This window comes from Electrophorus electricus, chromosome 12 (assembly GCF_013358815.1).
Source record: "Electrophorus electricus isolate fEleEle1 chromosome 12, fEleEle1.pri, whole genome shotgun sequence".
Taxonomy (NCBI): Eukaryota; Metazoa; Chordata; class Actinopteri; order Gymnotiformes; family Gymnotidae; genus Electrophorus; species Electrophorus electricus.
In genome coordinates, this window is record NC_049546.1 from 14,281,876 (window position 1) to 14,301,727 (window position 19,852).

General features: G+C 39.7%; 2 protein-coding genes across 2 annotated transcripts in view; both read left to right on the top strand.

Annotated features, from left to right (window-relative positions):
* Window positions 1-15,667, top strand: part of ahnak (AHNAK nucleoprotein) — a 34,499-nt gene extending 18,832 nt beyond the window's left edge. Inside the window, 1 exon segment of the mRNA XM_035532018.1 lies at window positions 1-15,667. Coding sequence (XP_035387911.1) covers window positions 1-14,760 — 14,760 coding nt within the window. The 3' untranslated portion in view covers window positions 14,761-15,667.
* Window positions 15,668-15,767: 100 nt separating this feature from the next.
* The window catches only part of klhl4 (kelch-like family member 4), a 51,696-nt gene continuing 47,611 nt past the window's right edge, over window positions 15,768-19,852 (top strand). The window contains exon 1 of the mRNA XM_027016754.2: window positions 15,768-16,083. The gene's annotated coding sequence lies outside the window, so the exon portion shown is untranslated. The remainder of the gene's footprint in view (window positions 16,084-19,852) is intronic.

Below are 19,852 nucleotides of genomic sequence, written 5' to 3' on the forward strand. Positions count from 1 at the left end.
AAAACTGATGTAGACGTCTCAGTTCCAAAGATTGAAGGCGACATGCAATTGCCGAAAGTTGACATTGAGTGTCCAGATGTTAACATTGAGGGACCAAAGGGAGGGGTTAAAATGCCCAAAATGAAAATGCCTTCATTTGGATTCAAGGGGCCAAAGGCGGAGGGCCCAGATGTTGATATCACCCTACCAAAAGGTGACATTGATGTTAAAAGCCCTAAGATTGACCTAAAAGGCCCAGATATGGATGTTGAAGGACCAGAAGGAAACCTCAAGGGTCCCAAATTCAAAATGCCCACAATATCTGGTCCAAAACTCTCTATGCCTGATGTGGATTTCAACATTAAAGGTCCTAAACTAAAAACAGATGTAGACATCTCAGGTCCCAAGATTGAAGGCGACATGCAATTGCCGAAAGTTGACATTGAGTGTCCAGATGTTAACATTGAGGGACCAAAGGGAGGGGTTAAAATGCCCAAAATGAAAATGCCTTCATTTGGATTCAAGGGGCCAAAGGCAGAGGGCCCTGATGTTGATATAACCCTACCAAAAGGTGACATTGATGTTAAAGGCCCTAAGATTGACCTTAAAGGCCCAGATATGGATTTTGAAGGACCAGAAGGAAACATCAAGGGTCCCAAATTCAAAATGCCCACCATATCTGGTCCAAAACTCTCTATGCCTGATGTGGATTTCAACATTAAAGGTCCTAAACTAAAAACAGATGTAGACATCTCAAGTCCCAAGATTGAAGGCGACATGCAATTGCCGAAAGTTGACATTGAGTGTCCAGATGTTAACATTGAGGGACCAAAGGGAGGGGTTAAAATGCCCAAAATGAAAATGCCTTCATTTGGATTCAAGGGGCCAAAGTCCGAGGGCCCTGATGTTGATATAACCCTACCAAAAGGTGACATTGATGTTAAAGGCCCTAAGATAGACCTTAAAGGCCCAGATATGGATTTTGAAGGACCAGAAGGAAACATCAAGGGTCCCAAATTCAAAATGCCCACCTTATCTGGTCCAAAACTCTCTATGCCTGATGTGGATTTCAACATTAAAGGTCCTAAACTAAAAACAGATGTAGACATCACAGGTCCCAAGATTGAAGGCGACATGCAATTGCCGAAAGTTGACATTGAGTGTCCAGATGTTAACATTGAGGCACTAAAGCGAGGGGTTAAAATGCCCAAAATGAAAATGCCTTCATTTGGATTCAAGGGGCCAAAGGCAGATGGCCCTGAAGTTGATATAACCCTACCAAAAGGTGACATTGATGTTAAAGGCCCTAAGATTGACCTTAAAGGCCCAGATATGGATGTTGAAGGACCAGAAGGAAATATCAAGGGTCCCAAATTCAAAATGCCCACCATTTCTGGTCCAAAACTCTCTATGCCTGATCTGGATTTCAACATTAAAGGTCCAAAACTAAAAACTGATGTAGACGTCTCAGTTCCAAAGATTGAAGGCGACATGCAATTGCCGAAAGTTGACATTGAGTGTCCAGATGTTAACATTGAGGGACCAAAGGGAGGGGTTAAAATGCCCAAAATGAAAATGCCTTCATTTGGATTCAAGGGGCCAAAGGCCGAGGGCCCTGATGTTGATATAACCCTACCAAAAGGTGACATTGATGTTAAAGGCCCTAAGATAGACCTTAAAGGCCCAGATATGGATTTTGAAGGACCAGAAGGAAACATCAAGGGTCCCAAATTCAAAATGCCCACCATTTCTGGTCCAAAACTCTCTATGCCTGATCTGGATTTCAACATTAAAGGTCCAAAACTAAAAACTGATGTAGACGTCTCAGTTCCAAAGATTGAAGGCGACATGCAATTGCCGAAAGTTGACATTGAGTGTCCAGATGTTAACATTGAGGGACCAAAGGGAGGGGTTAAAATGCCCAAAATGAAAATGCCTTCATTTGGATTCAAGGGGCCAAAGGCCGAGGGCCCTGATGTTGATATAACCCTACCAAAAGGTGACATTGATGTTAAAGGCCCTAAGATAGACCTTAAAGGCCCAGATATGGATTTTGAAGGACCAGAAGGAAACATCAAGGGTCCCAAATTCAAAATGCCCACCATATCTGGTCCCAAACTCTCTATGCCTGATGTGGATTTCAACATTAAAGGTCCTAAACTAAAAACAGATGTAGACATCTCAGGTCCCAAGATTGAAGGCGACATGCAATTGCCGAAAGTTGACATTGAGTGTCCAGATGTTAACATTGAGGGACCAAAGGGAGGGGTTAAAATGCCCAAAATGAAAATGCCTTCATTTGGATTCAAGGGGCCAAAGGCCGAGGGCCCAGATTTTGATATAACCCTACCAAAAGGTGACATTGATGTTAAAGGCCCTAAGATAGACCTTAAAGGCCCAGATATGGATTTTGAAGGACCAGAAGGAAACATAAAGGGTCCCAAATTCAAAATGCCCACCTTATCTGGTCCAAAACTCTCTATGCCTGATGTGGATTTCAACATTAAAGGTCCTAAACTAAAAACTGATGTAGACGTCTCAGTTCCAAAGATTGAAGGCGACATGCAATTGCCGAAAGTTGACATTGAGTGTCCAGATGTTAACATTGAGGGACCAAAGGGAGGGGTTAAAATGCCCAAAATGAAAATGCCTTCATTTGGATTCAAGGGGCCAAAGGCAGACGGGCCTGAAGTTGATATAACCCTACCAAAAGGTGACATTGATGTTAAAGGCCCTAAGATTGACCTTAAAGGCCCAGATATGGATGTTGAAGGACCAGAAGGAAATATCAAGGGTCCCAAATTCAAAATGCCCACCATTTCTGGTCCAAAACTCTCTATGCCTGATCTGGATTTCAACATTAAAGGTCCAAAACTAAAAACTGATGCAGACGTCTCAGTTCCAAAGATTGAAGGCGACATGCAATTGCCGAAAGTTGACATTGAGTGTCCAGAGGTTAACATTGAGGGACCAAAGGGAGGGGTTAAAATGCCCAAAATGAAAATGCCTTCATTTGGATTCAAGGGGCCAAAGGCCGAGGGCCCTGATGTTGATATCACCCTACCAAAAGGTGACATTGATGTTAAAGGCCCTAAGATAGACCTTAAAGGCCCAGATATGGATTTTGAAGGACCAGAAGGAAACATCAAGGGTCCCAAATTCAAAATGCCCACCTTATCTGGTCCAGAACTCTCTATGCCTGATGTGGATTTCAACATTAAAGGTCCTAAACTAAAAACAGATGTAGACATCTCATGTCCCAAGATTGAAGGTGACATGCAATTGCCGAAAGTTGACATTGAGTGTCCAGATGTTAACATTGAGGGACCAAAGGGAGGGGTTAAAATGCCCAAAATGAAAATGCCTTCATTTGGATTCAAGGGGCCAAAGGCGGAGGGCCCAGATGTTGATATAACCCTACCAAAAGGTGACATTGATGTTAAAGGCCCTAAGATTGACCTTAAAGGCCCAGAAATGGATGTTGAAGGACCAGAAGGAAATATCAAGGGTCCCAAATTCAAAATGCCGACCATTTCTGGTCCTAAACTCTCTATGCCTGATCTGGATTTCAACATTAAAGGTCCAAAACTAAAAACTGATGTAGACGTCTCAGTTCCAAAGATTGAAGGCGACATGCAATTGCCGAAAGTTGACATTGAGTGTCCAGATGTTAACATTGAGGGACCAAAGGGAGGGGTTAAAATGCCCAAAATGAAAATGCCTTCATTTGGATTCAAGGGGCCAAAGGCAGACGGCCCTGAAGTTGATATAACCCTACCAAAAGGTGACATTGATGTTAAAGGCCCTAAGATTGACCTTAAAGGCCCAGATATGGATGTTGAAGGACCAGAAGGAAATATCAAGGGTCCCAAATTCAAAATGCCCACCATTTCTGGTCCAAAACTCTCTATGCCTGATCTGGATTTCAACATTAAAGGTCCAAAACTAAAAACTGATGCAGACGTCTCAGTTCCAAAGATTGAAGGCGACATGCAATTGCCGAAAGTTGACATTGAGTGTCCAGATGTTAACATTGAGGGACCAAAGGGAGGGGTTAAAATGCCCAAAATGAAAATGCCTTCATTTGGATTCAAGGGGCCAAAGGCCGAGGGCCCTGATGTTGATATAACCCTACCAAAAGGTGACATTGATGTTAAAGGCCCTAAGATAGACCTTAAAGGCCCAGATATGGATTTTGAAGGACCAGAAGGAAACATCAAGGGTCCCAAATTCAAAATGCCCACCTTATCTGGTCCAAAACTCTCTATGCCTGATGTGGATTTCAACATTAAAGGTCCTAAACTAAAAACAGATGTAGACATCTCATGTCCCAAGATTGAAGGTGACATGCAATTGCCGAAAGTTGACATTGAGTGTCCAGATGTTAACATTGAGGGACCAAAGGGAGGGGTTAAAATGCCCAAAATGAAAATGCCTTCATTTGGATTCAAGGGGCCAAAGGCGGAGGGCCCAGATGTTGATATAACCCTACCAAAAGGTGACATTGATGTTAAAGGCCCTAAGATTGACCTTAAAGGCCCAGAAATGGATGTTGAAGGACCAGAAGGAAATATCAAGGGTCCCAAATTCAAAATGCCCACCATTTCTGGTCCAAAACTCTCTATGCCTGATCTGGATTTCAACATTAAAGGTCCAAAACTAAAAACTGATGTAGACGTCTCAGTTCCAAAGATTGAAGGCGACATGCAATTGCCGAAAGTTGACATTGAGTGTCCAGATGTTAACATTGAGGGACCAAAGGGAGGGGTTAAAATGCCCAAAATGAAAATGCCTTCATTTGGATTCAAGGGGCCAAAGGCAGAGGGCCCAGATTTTGATATAACCCTACCAAAAGGTGACATTGATGTTAAAAGCCCTAAGATTGACCTTAAAGGCCCAGATATGGATGTTGAAGGACCAGAAGGAAACATCAAGGGTCCCAAATTCAAAATGCCCACAATATCTGGTCCAAAACTCTCTATGCCTGATGTGGATTTCAACATTAAAGGTCCTAAACTAAAAACTGATGTAGGCATCTCAAGTCCCAAGATTGAAGGCGACATGCAATTGCCGAAAGTTGATATTGAGTGTCCAGATGTTAACATTGAGGGACCAAAGGGAGGGTTTAAAATGCCCAAAATTAAAATGCCTTCATTTGGATTCAAGGGACCAAAGGCAGAGGGCCCTGAAGTTGATATAACCCTACCAAAAGGTGACATTGATGTTAAAGGCCCTAAGATAGACCTTAAAGGCCCAGATATGAATGTTGAAGGACCAGAAGGAAACATCAAGGGTCCCAAATTCAAAATGCCCACAATATCTGGTCCAAAACTTTCTATGCCTGATCTGGATTTCAAAATTAAAGGTCCAAAACTAAAAACCGATGTAGACGTCACAGTTCCAAAGATTGAAGGCGACATGCAATTGCCAAAGGTTGACATTGAGTGTCCAGATGTTAACATTGAGGGACCAAAGGGAGGGGTTAAAATGCCCAAAATGAAAATGCCTTCATTTGGATTTAAGGGGCCAAAGGCCGAGGGCCCTGATGTTGATATAACCCTACCAAAAGGTGACATTGATGTTAAAGGCCCTAAGATAGACCTTAAAGGCCCAGATATGGATGTTGAAGGACCAGAAGGAAACATCAAGGGTCCCAAATTCAAAATGCCCACAATATCTGGTCCAAAACTCTCTATGCCTGATGTGGATTTCAACATTAAAGGTCCTAAACTAAAAACTGATGTAGACATCTCAAGTCCCAAGATTGAAGGCGACATGCAATTGCCGAAAGTTGATATTGAGTGTCCAGATGTTAACATTGAGGGACCAAAGGGAGGGATTAAAATGCCCAAAATTAAAATGCCTTCATTTGGATTCAAGGGGCCAAAGGCAGAGGGCCCTGAAGTTGAAATAACACTACCAAAAGGTGACATTGATGTTAAAAGCCCTAAGATTGACCTTACATGCCCAGATATGGATGTTGAAGGAGCAGAAGGAAATATCAAGGGTCCCAAATTCAAAATGCCCACCATATCTGGTCCAAAACTCTCTATGCCTGATCTGGATTTCAACATTAAAGGTCCAAAATTAAAAACCGATGTAGATGTCTCAGTTCCAAAGATTGAAGGCGACATGCAACTGCCGAAAGTTGACATTGAGTGTCCAGATGTTAACATTGAGGGACCAAAGGGAGGGGTTAAAATGCCCAAAATGAAAATGCCTTCATTTGGATTCAAGGGGCCAAAGGCAGAGGGCCCTGATGTTGATATAACCCTACCAAAAGGTGACATTGATGTTAAAGGCCCTAAGATAGACCTTAAAGGCCCAGATATAGATTTTGAAGGACCAGAAGGAAACCTCAAGGGTCCCAAATTCAAAATGCCCACAATATCTGGTCCAAAACTCTCTATGCCTGATGTGGATTTCAACATTAAAGGTCCTAAACTAAAGACTGATGTAGACATCTCAGGTCCCAAGATTGAAGGCGACATGCACTTGCCGAAAGTTGACATTGAGTGTCCAGATGTTAACATTGAGGGACCAAAGGGAGGAGTAAAAATGCCCAAAATGAAAATGCCTTCATTTGGATTCAAGGGGCCAAAGGCGGAGGGCCCTGATGTTGATATAACCCTACCAAAAGGTGACATTGATGTTAAAGGCCCTAAGATTGACCTTAAAGGCCCAGATATGGATTTTGAAGGACCAGAAGGAAATATCAAGGGTCCCAAATTCAAAATGCCCACCATATCTGGTCCAAAACTCTCTATGCCTGATCTGGATTTCAACATTAAAGGTCCAAAACTAAAAACTGATGTAGACATCTCAGGTCCCAAGATTGAAGGCGACATGCAATTGCCCAAAGTTGACATTGAGTGTCCAGATGTTAACATTGAGGGACCAAAGGGAGGGATTAAAATGCCCAAAATGAAAATGCCTTCATTTGGATTCAAGGGGCCAAAGGCAGAGGGCCCTGATGTTGATATAACCCTACCAAAAGGTGACATTGATGTTAAAGGCCCTAAGATAGACCTTAAAGGCCCAGATATAGATTTTGAAGGACCAGAAGGAAACCTCAAGGGTCCCAAATTCAAAATGCCCACCATATCTGGTCCAAAACTCTCTATGCCTGATCTGGATTTCAACATTAAAGGTCCAAAACTAAAAACTGATGTAGACGTCTCAGTTCCAAAGATTGAAGGTGACATTAAATTGCCAGAAGTTGATATTGATTGTCCAGATGTTAACATTGAGGGACCAAAGGGAGGGGTTAAAATGCCCAAAATTAAAATGCCTTCATTTGGATTCAAGGGGCCAAAGGCAGAGGGCCCTGAAGTTGATATAACCCTACCAAAAGGTGACATTGATGTTAAAGGCCCTAAGATTGACCTTAAAGGCCCAGATATGGATGTTGAAGGACCAGAAGGAAATATCAAGGGTCCTAAATTCAAAATGCCCACCATATCTGGTCCAAAACTCTCTATGCCTGATCTGGATTTCAACATTAAAGGTCCAAAACTAAAAACCGATGTAGACATCTCAGGTCCCAAGATTGAAGGCGACATGCAATTGCCGAAAGTTGATATTGAGTGTCCAGATGTTAACATTGAGGGACCAAAGGGAGGTGTTAAAATGCCCAAAATTAAAATGCCTTCATTTGGATTCAAGGGGCCAAAGGCAGAGGGCCCAGATGTTGATATAACCCTACCAAAAGGTGACTTTGATGTTAAAGGCCCTAAGATTGACCTTAAAGGCCCAGATATGGATGTTGAAGGACCAGAAGGAAACATCAAGGGTCCCAAATTCAAAATGCCCACCATATCTGGTCCAAAACTCTCTATGCCTGATCTGGATTTCAACATTAAAGGTCCTAAACTAAAAACTGATGTAGACATCTCAGGTCCCAAGATTGAAGGCGACATGCAATTGCCCAAAGTTGACATTGAGTGTCCAGATGTTAACATTGAGGGACCAAAGGGAGGGATTAAAATGCCCAAAATGAAAATGCCTTCATTTGGATTCAAGGGGCCAAAGGCAGAGGGCCCTGATGTTGATATAACCCTACCAAAAGGTGACATTGATGTTAAAGGCCCTAAGATAGACCTTAAAGGCCCAGATATAGATTTTGAAGGACCAGAAGGAAACCTCAAGGGTCCCAAATTCAAAATGCCCACCATATCTGGTCCAAAACTCTCTATGCCTGATCTGGATTTCAACATTAAAGGTCCAAAACTAAAAACTGATGTAGACGTCTCAGTTCCAAAGATTGAAGGTGACATTAAATTGCCAGAAGTTGATATTGATTGTCCAGATGTTAACATTGAGGGACCAAAGGGAGGGGTTAAAATGCCCAAAATTAAAATGCCTTCATTTGGATTCAAGGGGCCAAAGGCAGAGGGCCCTGAAGTTGATATAACCCTACCAAAAGGTGACATTGATGTTAAAGGCCCTAAGATTGACCTTAAAGGCCAAGATATGGATGTTGAAGGACCAGAAGGAAATATCAAGGGTCCTAAATTCAAAATGCCCACCATATCTGGTCCAAAACTCTCTATGCCTGATCTGGATTTCAACATTAAAGGTCCAAAACTAAAAACCGATGTAGACATCTCAGGTCCCAAGATTGAAGGCGACATGCAATTGCCGAAAGTTGATATTGAGTGTCCAGATGTTAACATTGAGGGACCAAAGGGAGGTGTTAAAATGCCCAAAATTAAAATGCCTTCATTTGGATTCAAGGGGCCAAAGGCAGAGGGCCCAGATGTTGATATAACCCTACCAAAAGGTGACTTTGATGTTAAAGGCCCTAAGATTGACCTTAAAGGCCCAGATATGGATGTTGAAGGACCAGAAGGAAATATCAAGGGTCCCAAATTCAAAATGCCCACCATATCTGGTCCAAAACTCTCTATGCCTGATCTGGATTTCAACATTAAAGGTCCAAAACTAAAAACCGATGTAGGCATCTCAGGTCCCAAAATTGAAGGCGACATGCAATTGCCGAAAGTTGACATTGAGTGTCCAGATGTTAACATTGAGGGACCAAAGGGAGGGGTTAAAATGCCCAAAATGAAAATGCCTTCATTTGGATTCAAGGGGCCAAAGGTGGAGGGCCCAGATGTTGATATAACCCTACCAAAAGGTGACATTGATGTTAAAAGCCCTAAGATTGACATTAAAGGCCCAGATATGGATGTTGAAGGACCAGAAGGAAACATCAAGGGTCCCAAATTCAAAATGCCCACAATATCTGGTCCAAAACTCTCTATGCCTGATCTGGATTTCAACATTAAAGGTCCTAAACTAAAAACTGATGTAGACATCTCAGGTCCCAAGATTGAAGGCGACATGCAATTGCCAAAAGTTGATATTGAGTGTCCAGATGTTAACATTGAGGGACCAAAGGGAGGGGTTAAAATGCCCAAAATGAAAATGCCTTCATTTGGATTCAAGGGGCCAAAGGTGGAGGGCCCAGATGTTGATATAACCCTACCAAAAGGTGACATTGATGTTAAAAGCCCTAAGATTGACCTTAAAGGCCCAGATATGGATGTTGAAGGACCAGAAGGAAATATCAAGGGTCCTAAATTCAAAATGCCCACAATATCTGGTCCAAAACTCTCTATGCCTGATCTGGATTTCAACATTAAAGGTCCAAAACTAAAAACCGATGTAGACATCTCAGGTCCCAAGATTGAAGGCGACATGCAATTGCCGAAAGTTGATATTGAGTGTCCAGATGTTAACATTGAGGGACCAAAGGGAGGTGTTAAAATGCCCAAAATTAAAATGCCTTCATTTGGATTCAAGGGGCCAAAGGCAGAGGGCCCAGATGTTGATATAACCCTACCAAAAGGTGACTTTGATGTTAAAGGCCCTAAGATTGACCTTAAAGGCCCAGATATGGATGTTGAAGGACCAGAAGGAAATATCAAGGGTCCCAAATTCAAAATGCCCACCATATCTGGTCCAAAACTCTCTATGCCTGATCTGGATTTCAACATTAAAGGTCCAAAACTAAAAACCGATGTAGGCATCTCAGGTCCCAAAATTGAAGGCGACATGCAATTGCCGAAAGTTGACATTGAGTGTCCAGATGTTAACATTGAGGGACCAAAGGGAGGGGTTAAAATGCCCAAAATGAAAATGCCTTCATTTGGATTCAAGGGGCCAAAGGCAGAGGGCCCTGAAGTTGATATAACCCTACCAAAAGGTGACTTTGATGTTAAAGGCCCTAAGATTGACCTTAAAGGCCCAGATATGGATGTTGAAGGACCAGAAGGAAATATCAAGGGTCCTAAATTCAAAATGCCCACCATATCTGGTCCAAAACTCTCTATGCCTGATCTGGATTTCAACATTAAAGGTCCAAAACTTAAAACTGATGTAGACATCTCAGGTCCAAAAATTGAAGGCGACATGCAACTGCCGAAAGTTGACATTGAGTGTCCAGATGTTAACATTGAGGGACCAAAGGGAGGGGTAAAAATGCCCAAAATGAAAATGCCTTCTTTTGGATTCAAGGGGCCAAAGGTGGAGGGCCCTGAAGTTGATATAACCCTACCAAAAGGTGACATTGATGTTAAAGGCCCTAAGATTGACCTTAAAGGCCCAGATATGGATGTTGAAGGACCAGAAGGAAATATCAAGGGTCCCAAATTCAAAATGCCCACCATATCTGGTCCAAAACTCTCTATGCCTGATCTGGATTTCAACATTAAAGGTCCAAAACTTAAAACTGATGTAGGCATCTCAGGTCCCAAGATTGAAGGCGACATGCAATTGCCGAAAGTTGACATTGAGTGTCCAGATGTTAACATTGAGGGACCAAAGGGAGGGGTAAAAATGCCCAAAATGAAAATGCCTTCTTTTGGATTCAAGGGGCCAAAGGTGGAGGGCCCTGAAGTTGATATAACCCTACCAAAAGGTGACATTGATGTTAAAGGCCCTAAGATAGACCTTAAAGGCCCAGATATGGATGTTGAAGGACCAGAAGGAAATATCAAGGGTCCCAAATTCAAAATGCCCAACATATCTGGTCCAAAACTCTCTATGCCTGATCTGGATTTCAACATTAAAGGTCCAAAACTAAAAACCGATGTAGACATCTCAGGTCCCAAGATTGAAGGTGACATGCAATTGCCGAAAGTTGATATTGAGTGTCCAGATGTTAACATCGAGGGACCAAAGGGTGGGGTTAAAATGCCCAAAATGAAAATGCCTTCATTTGGATTCAAGGGGCCAAAGGCAGAGGGCCCAGATGTTGATATAACCCTACCAAAAGGTGACATTGATGTTAAAGGCCCTAAGATTGACCTTAAAGGCCCAGATATGGATGTTGAAGGACCAGAAGGGACCATCAAGAGTCCCAAATTCAAAATGCCCAAAATTAAAATGCCATCCTTGGGATTCAAAAGCCCAAAGGCAGAGAGCTCTGATGTTGCTATTACTCTACCAAAAGGTGACATTGATGTTAAAGGAGCTAAAATTGACGTTACATGCCCAGATATGGATATTGAAGGTCCAGAAGGAAACATCAAGGGTCCCAAATTCAAAATGCCCTCAATATCTGGTCCAAAACTCTCTATGCCTGATGTGGATTTCAACATTAAAGGTCCTAAACTAAAAACCGATGTAGACGTCTCAGTTCCAAAGATTGAAGGCGACATGCAATTGCCAAAAGTTGACATTGAGTGTCCAGATGTTAACATTGAGGGACCAAAAGGAGGGGTTAAAATGCCCAAAATTAAAATGCCTTCATTTGGATTCAAGGGGCCAAAGGCGGAGGGCCCAGATGTTGATATAACCCTACCACACGGTGACATTGATGTTAAAGGCCCTAAGATAGACCTTAAAGGCCCAGATATGGATGTTGAAGGACCGGAAGGAAACATCAAAGGTCCCAAATTCAAAATGCCCACCATATCTGGTCCAAAACTCTCTATGCCTGATCTGGATTTCAACATTAAAGGTCCAAAACTAAAAACCGATGTAGACATCTCAGTTCCAAAGATTGAAGGCGACATGCAATTGCCAAAAGTTGACATTGAGTGTCCAGATGTTAACGTTGAGGGACCAAAGGGAGGTGTTAAAATGCCCAAAATGAAAATGCCTTCCTTTGGATTCAAGGGGACAAACGTAGAGGGCCATGGTGTTGATATAACCCTACCAAAAGGTGACATTGATGTTAAAGGCCCTAAGATAAACCTTAAAGGCCCAGATATGGATGTTGAAGGACCAGACGGAAACATCAAGGGTCCCAAATACACAATGCCCACTTCATCAGGCCCTAAGCTCTTTATGCCAGACATGGATTTCAACATTAAGGGTCCGAAACTAAAATCCGATATCGACATCTCAGGTCCAAAGATTGAGGGTGACATGAAACTGCCCAAAGGTGACTTTGAGGTTACAGATATTAATGTCGAGGGACCAGATGGAGGACTTCATATACCCCAAATTAAAATGCCATCCTTTGGATTCAAAGGCCCAAAGGCAGAGGGCTCTGAGGTTGAAATTACTCTACCAAAAGGTGACATTGATGTTAAAGGCCCCAAGATAGACATTAAAGGCCCAGATCTGCATATTGAAGGACCAGAAGGAAACATCAATGATCCCAAATTCAAAATGCCCACTATATCTGGTCCAAAACTCTCGATGCCTGATGTGGATTTCAACATTAAAGGTCCTAAACTAATGTCTGATATAGACATCTCAGTTCCAAAGATTGAAGGTGACATCAAATTTCCAAAAGTTGACATTGAGTGTCCAGGTGTTAAAGCTGAGGGACCAGAGGGAGGAGTTAATATACCCCAAATTAAAATGCCATCCTTTGGATTCAAAGGCCCAACGGCAGAAGGCTCTGATGTTGCTATTACTCTACCAAAAGGTGGCATTGATGTTAAAGGCCCTAAGATTGATCTTAAAGGCCCAGATATGGATGTTGAAGGACCAGAAGGAAACATCAAGGGTCCCACATTCAAAATGCCAACCATATCTGGTCCAAAACTCTCTATGCCTGATGTGGATTTCAACATTAAAGATCCTAAAGTAAAAACCGATGTAGACTTTTCAGGTCCAAAGGTTGAAGATGACATGAATGTACCAAAAGTTGACATTGAGTGTCCAGATTTTAACATTGAGTGTCCTGGAGATGGTTTGAATATGCCCAAAATTAAATTACCATCCTTTGGATCAAAGAGCTCCAAGGTGAAATGTCCTGATGCTGATGTTAGTCTTTCCAAGGACAGTAAAATCAGAGCTCCCAAAATTGATGTCAAGATCCCACCTTTTGAAACTAATATTGAAAGCCCTCATATGGATATGAAGGGGAAGAAGGGGCAATTTAAATTGCCAAAGGTGAAAAGTAAAGTGAAAACTGACATTGATGTTGATACTAAAACTGATAATATGAAGTTAGATACAGACTCACCTGACTTCCACCTTAAAGGACCCAAGGTAAAGAAGACATTGTTTGGAAAAATACATTTTCCAGATGTTGAATTTGACATTAAATCCCCCAAAGATAAAGGGGCTGGCTCAGTAAATGTACTTTCAAAATCAGCCGATTTAGATTTATCACCTCCAAGACTTATGGCAGATATTGAAGGTGTTGACATTCAGACACCATCTTTCAGCTCTAAGGGACCTGATGTAAAATCAAAAAAAGCCAAAGTCAAAGCTTCAGATGTTAGTTTAGAAGGATGTAGTTTAAAAGTTAAGGGAATTTCTGATTCAACTGGAGTGAAGAGCCAAGGCTTAAAAATTACCTCTCATGACAAAAAAATCTCTGAAATGTCTACTCCAGAGTTTAGTTTGAAGGGTATTGAAAGAAAGGGAAGCTTTGAAGGTGCAATTAAGTGTCATACGATTGATAAAGAAGGTGTTAACATTGTAGGAGAAATTCAGGATATAGAACTGAAGATTCCAAATGAAAAGATTAAAGTGTCCCATGGAAGTGATTCAGCTGAGAAAAGCAGAGAATCTGGAGAGAGTACTAATCTAACAACATCTGGATCAATTGAACATCCTGAGGGCAATATAACCTTTCCTAAGATCAGGGTACCAAAGTTTGGAATTGTTTTACCTAAGGTAGATGGAAGGGAGATGGGTACAGATGTAGATTCAGGAGAACTAACTGCTACTGGTAGTGTTAGTTCAGAAAGTCCACAGATGCAGAGTCCTACTACTGCTTTGAAAAGCAGTGGTGGAAAAATAAAATTAAAAAAGCCACGATTTTTTGGCAAGTCTAAAATCAAGGGTGGAAGTTCATCTGATCTTACCCTTCAGGGACCTGAAATTGAAATCATTGGTGAAGGGGGTTCTAAGGTGTGTAAAGGATTAAGTATGAGTTCTGGAGAATTGGTAGAGGGTGGATCTTCTGGATTAAAAATTTCACCAAAGAGTAAATCAGCTTCACTTGATCTTTATAAAAAGTCTAGGCCTCGTTCTTCCTCAATGAGCGATGAAGGAGAACTTGCCTCTCCACTTTCTGTTGAAGGGCATTTACAGACAGAGGGTGGTAATATTTCAATGGATGTTGGAGGGGGTAAGGCAACAGGCAAAAAAGGAAAGTTAAAGTTTGGCACATTTGGCGGGTTTGGTTCAAAGTCCAAGGGTTCATATGAAGTGACACTTGGCGATGATAGTGAAGCAAGGGCTGAAGGAGCTAGTGGAACTTTTTCATCAAAGAAGTCCAGAGTGTCATCATCGAGCAGTGATAGTGGTTCAAAAAGTGGTTTTCGCTTCCCACAGGTTGAAATAGCTGTTTCCCCCAAAAAATAATGCATTGTGATACCATTAAGGGGCACTAATATTCTAGCCATTCTCTGTGCTATCTGCTGATATACAACTATGCCTCCTTACACTACAATGCACTTCCATAAGTTTTGTTGCTATGTTTTGCTGCATTTCTCTTTTGAACCATGAATAATCAGCCTTTCATTTTGCTGGGGTAAATGTCAAGTCTTAAAATCACAATTTAACTGTAAATAAGATAAATCTGTATTGTAATTTTAAATGTCATTTGTAAATAAAACACTATTGGGCCTACTATCACAATTTATATTCAAGATCATGCCCAATGGCTAGTGGAGATGAAATATCTGCATCTGGTTTTTAAAAAAAATTATGATATATTTTTTTAATGATTAACCTTTATTGGAAAGGGTTTAGCATACATCTGTCACAAAGAATCCATCTATTGTTACATATAAGAATATATTTGCAGTTGCAATAATTAAAGATTTTATAATTTCCATGCTCCAATTAATCAGTGCTGTATAATACAAAAATGTAAGCCACATAGCATTCAAATGTCATCATATATTTTAGGACTGTAAAAATGTAAATAAACTGCTGATACAATATATAGGAGGCATGGCTTTGGTATATATAATCAGGATGCAATCTATATAAAAATAATCACTAAGTATTTATCTCATTAAACTATTATACTGACATAAATTTTCTAACAACAAATACTTTCTGCATGTACAATAAAATCCAGAAAATGGTCTATCAACCTAAATTGTTTGCCATTTCACTAACATAATCTTCTCCATCTCACTCACATTAATTTTTACACAGAACAGGGCAACCCTTATGTGGGATGTTATACATTTCTAAGTTGTTTCTTACTTTCATTTTCTGTGTTAGCTGCAAAAAAATTCAATAAAGTGTTCAATACTTAGTGTGTATGTGTGTTGAATATATACAAAGATTCTCTTAATTTGAAGTTCACAAATATTCATACTATTATAAAAAGGTTAACTTTGTAAAACATTACCTAACAAATCACTCCCTGCTACCATTATAGTGAAGAAATATGCATGAGCACTTCAAACGGATCTTTAGTACAATTCATAAGCCAAGAAAACAGGAAATGATGCCTTCCTGATTGTTCAGAGTCAGCCACTGAGGCCATTGTCAAGGAAGGAATGTATTAGGAATTTCCTTTTTAGTAGGAAAATGTATTTCTTTCTAGCACATGTTTGTCAGTAGAGTAGAGATATGAAGAACAAAGAGGGGAATCATTGAATTCACTTAAAACCAAGAAAAAAACAATTTTATTCAAATAAAAAGACATTTTCTTGTAACATTTGAAAGGTAAGACCTCATTTTTATCTTATCCCATCATTTTGAACTGATAATGATAATGAAATCATCTCAAATGAATGCCAATGTTCTTTTGATTAAATAAATTCAGAACAAATTTTTCTTTATAATCAATATTTTTATTCAACATTGCAATGGAATGAATGCAATACAATTGACAATAGTCAATAGCTCAAAAAGTAAATAAGATTGTGAAGACTAAAGTGAAATTACAACTAAATGAACTTCAAAATTGTTTTGTTTTATAAATGATTTTGGTGATATATTTGCTTGAAATTCAAAGAAATCAAGAATAGTTATTTAAAAAAAACATAAAAAATTAGGCTGTTGTGAAGGTATGATTTGAATTTGGCATAATTTCAATTGTTAATATAGCCTGTGTATTTCAATGGCATTGACACCATAGTAAAAATATAGTCTAAATATACTCTTAAAAAGTAAATGACTATTTAGAAATACAGTTTATACAGTATTCAGTTTTCTTGCAGTGCAGAGTTGGAAAAAGTTTAATTTTGTATTTTTCAGTTGTTAGTTGTCACAGCTAACAATAAATGTTAAATAAAGTCTGTTGGCTCTCTTGTTTAGGTTCATTACAGCAATGGGGAGGTACTGACATATATAAAAGCACCATGTTACACTTGAGCAAAGAAGATAATTATGCATTTTGTCCTGAACTGCTTGACTGCAATGTCTTTAAAGTATTTAAAAATGTGACTGATGTTTAATGTTACATAGCCAATATTGCCACCAATCCATTGGCATTGGGAAAAACATTGTTCTGTGCAGAACTGCAATGAGCACAGGCAGTCATGGTGAAAATGCTCCTGTACGGATAGGAAAATATGGTTTACAACCAACTAGTTTTTGCAACTACTAACTACTACTTGGTATTTGTGGTTATCCACCATTTTAGCCAAAAAAGTGTTCTGAACCAATTTTAACATTTCTAATATTGTGTACTCTTTGCAGAACTTTTGGTTTTGTTGTAGCCTACATGATCACTACATTTAGAGTGCAGTTGCTTCAGTTTTACTGACTGCTGCGGTACGCTGGCATTGTAGCTGATGGTACATATCTACCCATTGACTGTTAACCAGTTACATTTGTTCTGCCTCCAAGGCAGAGCTGCCTTCAGAAATCTATTGATTACTGATTTTGCTTCCCCCTTTGCATCATTAAGTTAGCCAACTCTGTAAAAGAAAGTAGACCGATGAATGTTAATGTGAAAGTAAGGTGTTGTAATCTGACAGCATTAAGGATATTCTAATATATAATATTCTGACTAGCTAGGAACTTACAAATTGTCTAGCATATAATCAACAGAAAAATATAACAAGTACAGCAGATGAACTACTGATTTCACTGATTTTATATAGCTATTGACATTTCCTTGGACCACCTAGTTACCGTTTACAGTTATTTAGTAATGGGCAGCATATTGGCTTGGTAGTTAGCATGTTTGCCTCTTAGTGCTGGTTCATTCCCCTGTCTGGGTGGAGTTTCCGGGTTCTCCCAGTGTCCATGTGGATTTCCTCAGGAGCCTCTGGTTTCCTCTAAACCCCTAAAATTTTCCTGGTGTGATTGTGTGAAGTACTGTGTGTCTGCATGCCCAGTGATGGATGGCAGTGTGTACAGGACATGGGTAGTACAGTAGTTAAGCCACTCACCTAGTAACTAGAAGCTTTCAAGTTCAAGCCCCACCACTGCCAGTTTCCCACTGATAGGTGCCTGAACAAGGCTGTCAACTTCTCAAAATGTTTTCAAACATAATTATAAGTCACTTTGGATAAAAGCTAAATGCTGCAAATGTAAATCCTCTCTTCCCTTCCTCTGCCTGATGCAGACCTTTAGGAGTTGCCGCTATCTCTTACTGGTGTGTTGAATGGATGTAAAAGCTGTCATTTGATTGTAAAGTGTTCTTGGTTTTCTGAGAAAGGTGCTATATAAGTGTAATTTCATTCATATCTAGCTACCAGTCTTTCTAATTGGTCACCACAGTGTAAATATCATGAGAAGTAAAATGTCTAGTTACCTTGGGCAGGAATATTCTCACTAGTTATGTGTCACAAAGTGATTACCAAATTCACTGTTACACTTATATGCACAATATCTAGAATATCAAAAACTTTATCATGTTTTTTATCATGTCATAGCAAGTGGTTAGTATAGTGCTGTGGGAAACAATGCTGCCTCTCCTCTGGGGGATGAGGTTCAAACCTGATCTGGGCTACTAACTTTACATTCAAATACCTTTGTAATATGCTTGAAATTGTAAGTTGCTCTGGATAAGAGCATCTGTCAAATACATAGAATAAAGAGTTAGTCTCATGTTCTCTTCATAGTAGAATACTGACACCTCCAAAGCTGCTTTTGGATTTTGTCCAATTCAGAAATATTAGGACCTTATTTCCCCTTGCCACATAAATACAGAGCAATGAACAAACTATGTTCATCAAAGTTGTCATAACCGCATCCATTACTTTTAAATGTATGTGCCACTTGTGGTGTTATTTTGAAAGGCTCTGAAGTGTAAGTTTATCCTAAAAATGATAGGAAATCTGACCAATGGCCCTTCTCAGCATTCTGAAGGCATTATTCTGAAGGTCTATGGTATTATTAGTAAAGCGGTGACAATACTTTTGTTTTGTCAGCTGTATTCATATTTCTACTGCCTTTTGAGGACTGAGTTGTAATTTCTGAATCAAATATGAACCAAATATTCCAAAATTTTGAATTCACATACATCACTGTGTTCCTGAGGCCAAATATAGGCATATAGCAATATGCCTGCATATGGCCAAATCATATACCTGTACATTTTAGAAGGACAGTGTAATAACTGTATAAGTAATATGTCCTTATTCCAAAATGTAATTGCCCTGTCACCTAAAACCCAGATCTGATAGAAAAATTCTAAAACAATTTCAAATCCAGCCTGCTCAGGAATAGCAGTATGGGACATAGAATGAAAGACAACCTCTGTGTGACTGTGTGCATCAACATCATTGCCCAAATTATCAAGACATTAGAACATTTTCCCTAGTTTTTAAAATGTTTTCTAATGCAAGTCTGATGGTGAAATGCAAGATGCTGTCAACAGACTAGGTCTGAATGGGTCACCAGAGACCAGTGGATCAGTTCTGTTTCTAGCAATAAATACATGGCAAACTTCAATTTATAATATTGTTTTACTTATAATTATCTGTACTTATGTTCTTGTAATACATCACCCAGAATGTATAAATGGGTCTGAGTTTTCTACATTGTCAAATAATTTTTATTTTATGATTGTTCATGTTGTTGAAATCATACCATTGAAACAGTAAAAAAGGTTTACAGAAGCAGCATAAACAAACATCTAGTGAAGGGCAATCTCATATTGAGAACCCTATATATAGCAAGCATATTACAAATGTATAAATATGCATGTTTGATTGATAATACCATATTATATTTGCAAGAACAGCACATGAATACATCATTCTATTGATTGTAGATGAATGACAAATCCTAGTAAATAGAAACAGATGATGAATTGTGAATAATACTGTGTAGGACACTAGAATGTGTTTTCTTAAAAGTCTGCATATAATCATATCCCCTCAGTAGTTGAAAATAAAATCATTATCACAAAGAGGAATAATGGAAAAACCTGAACTAACAATTTTGAAAAAGTTGTTTGCCTGTTAAATATATATGCACATTCAATCTTGGTCTAGGCACATTATAAGGCTTCTGTTGGTTTTTGTAAAATCATTGA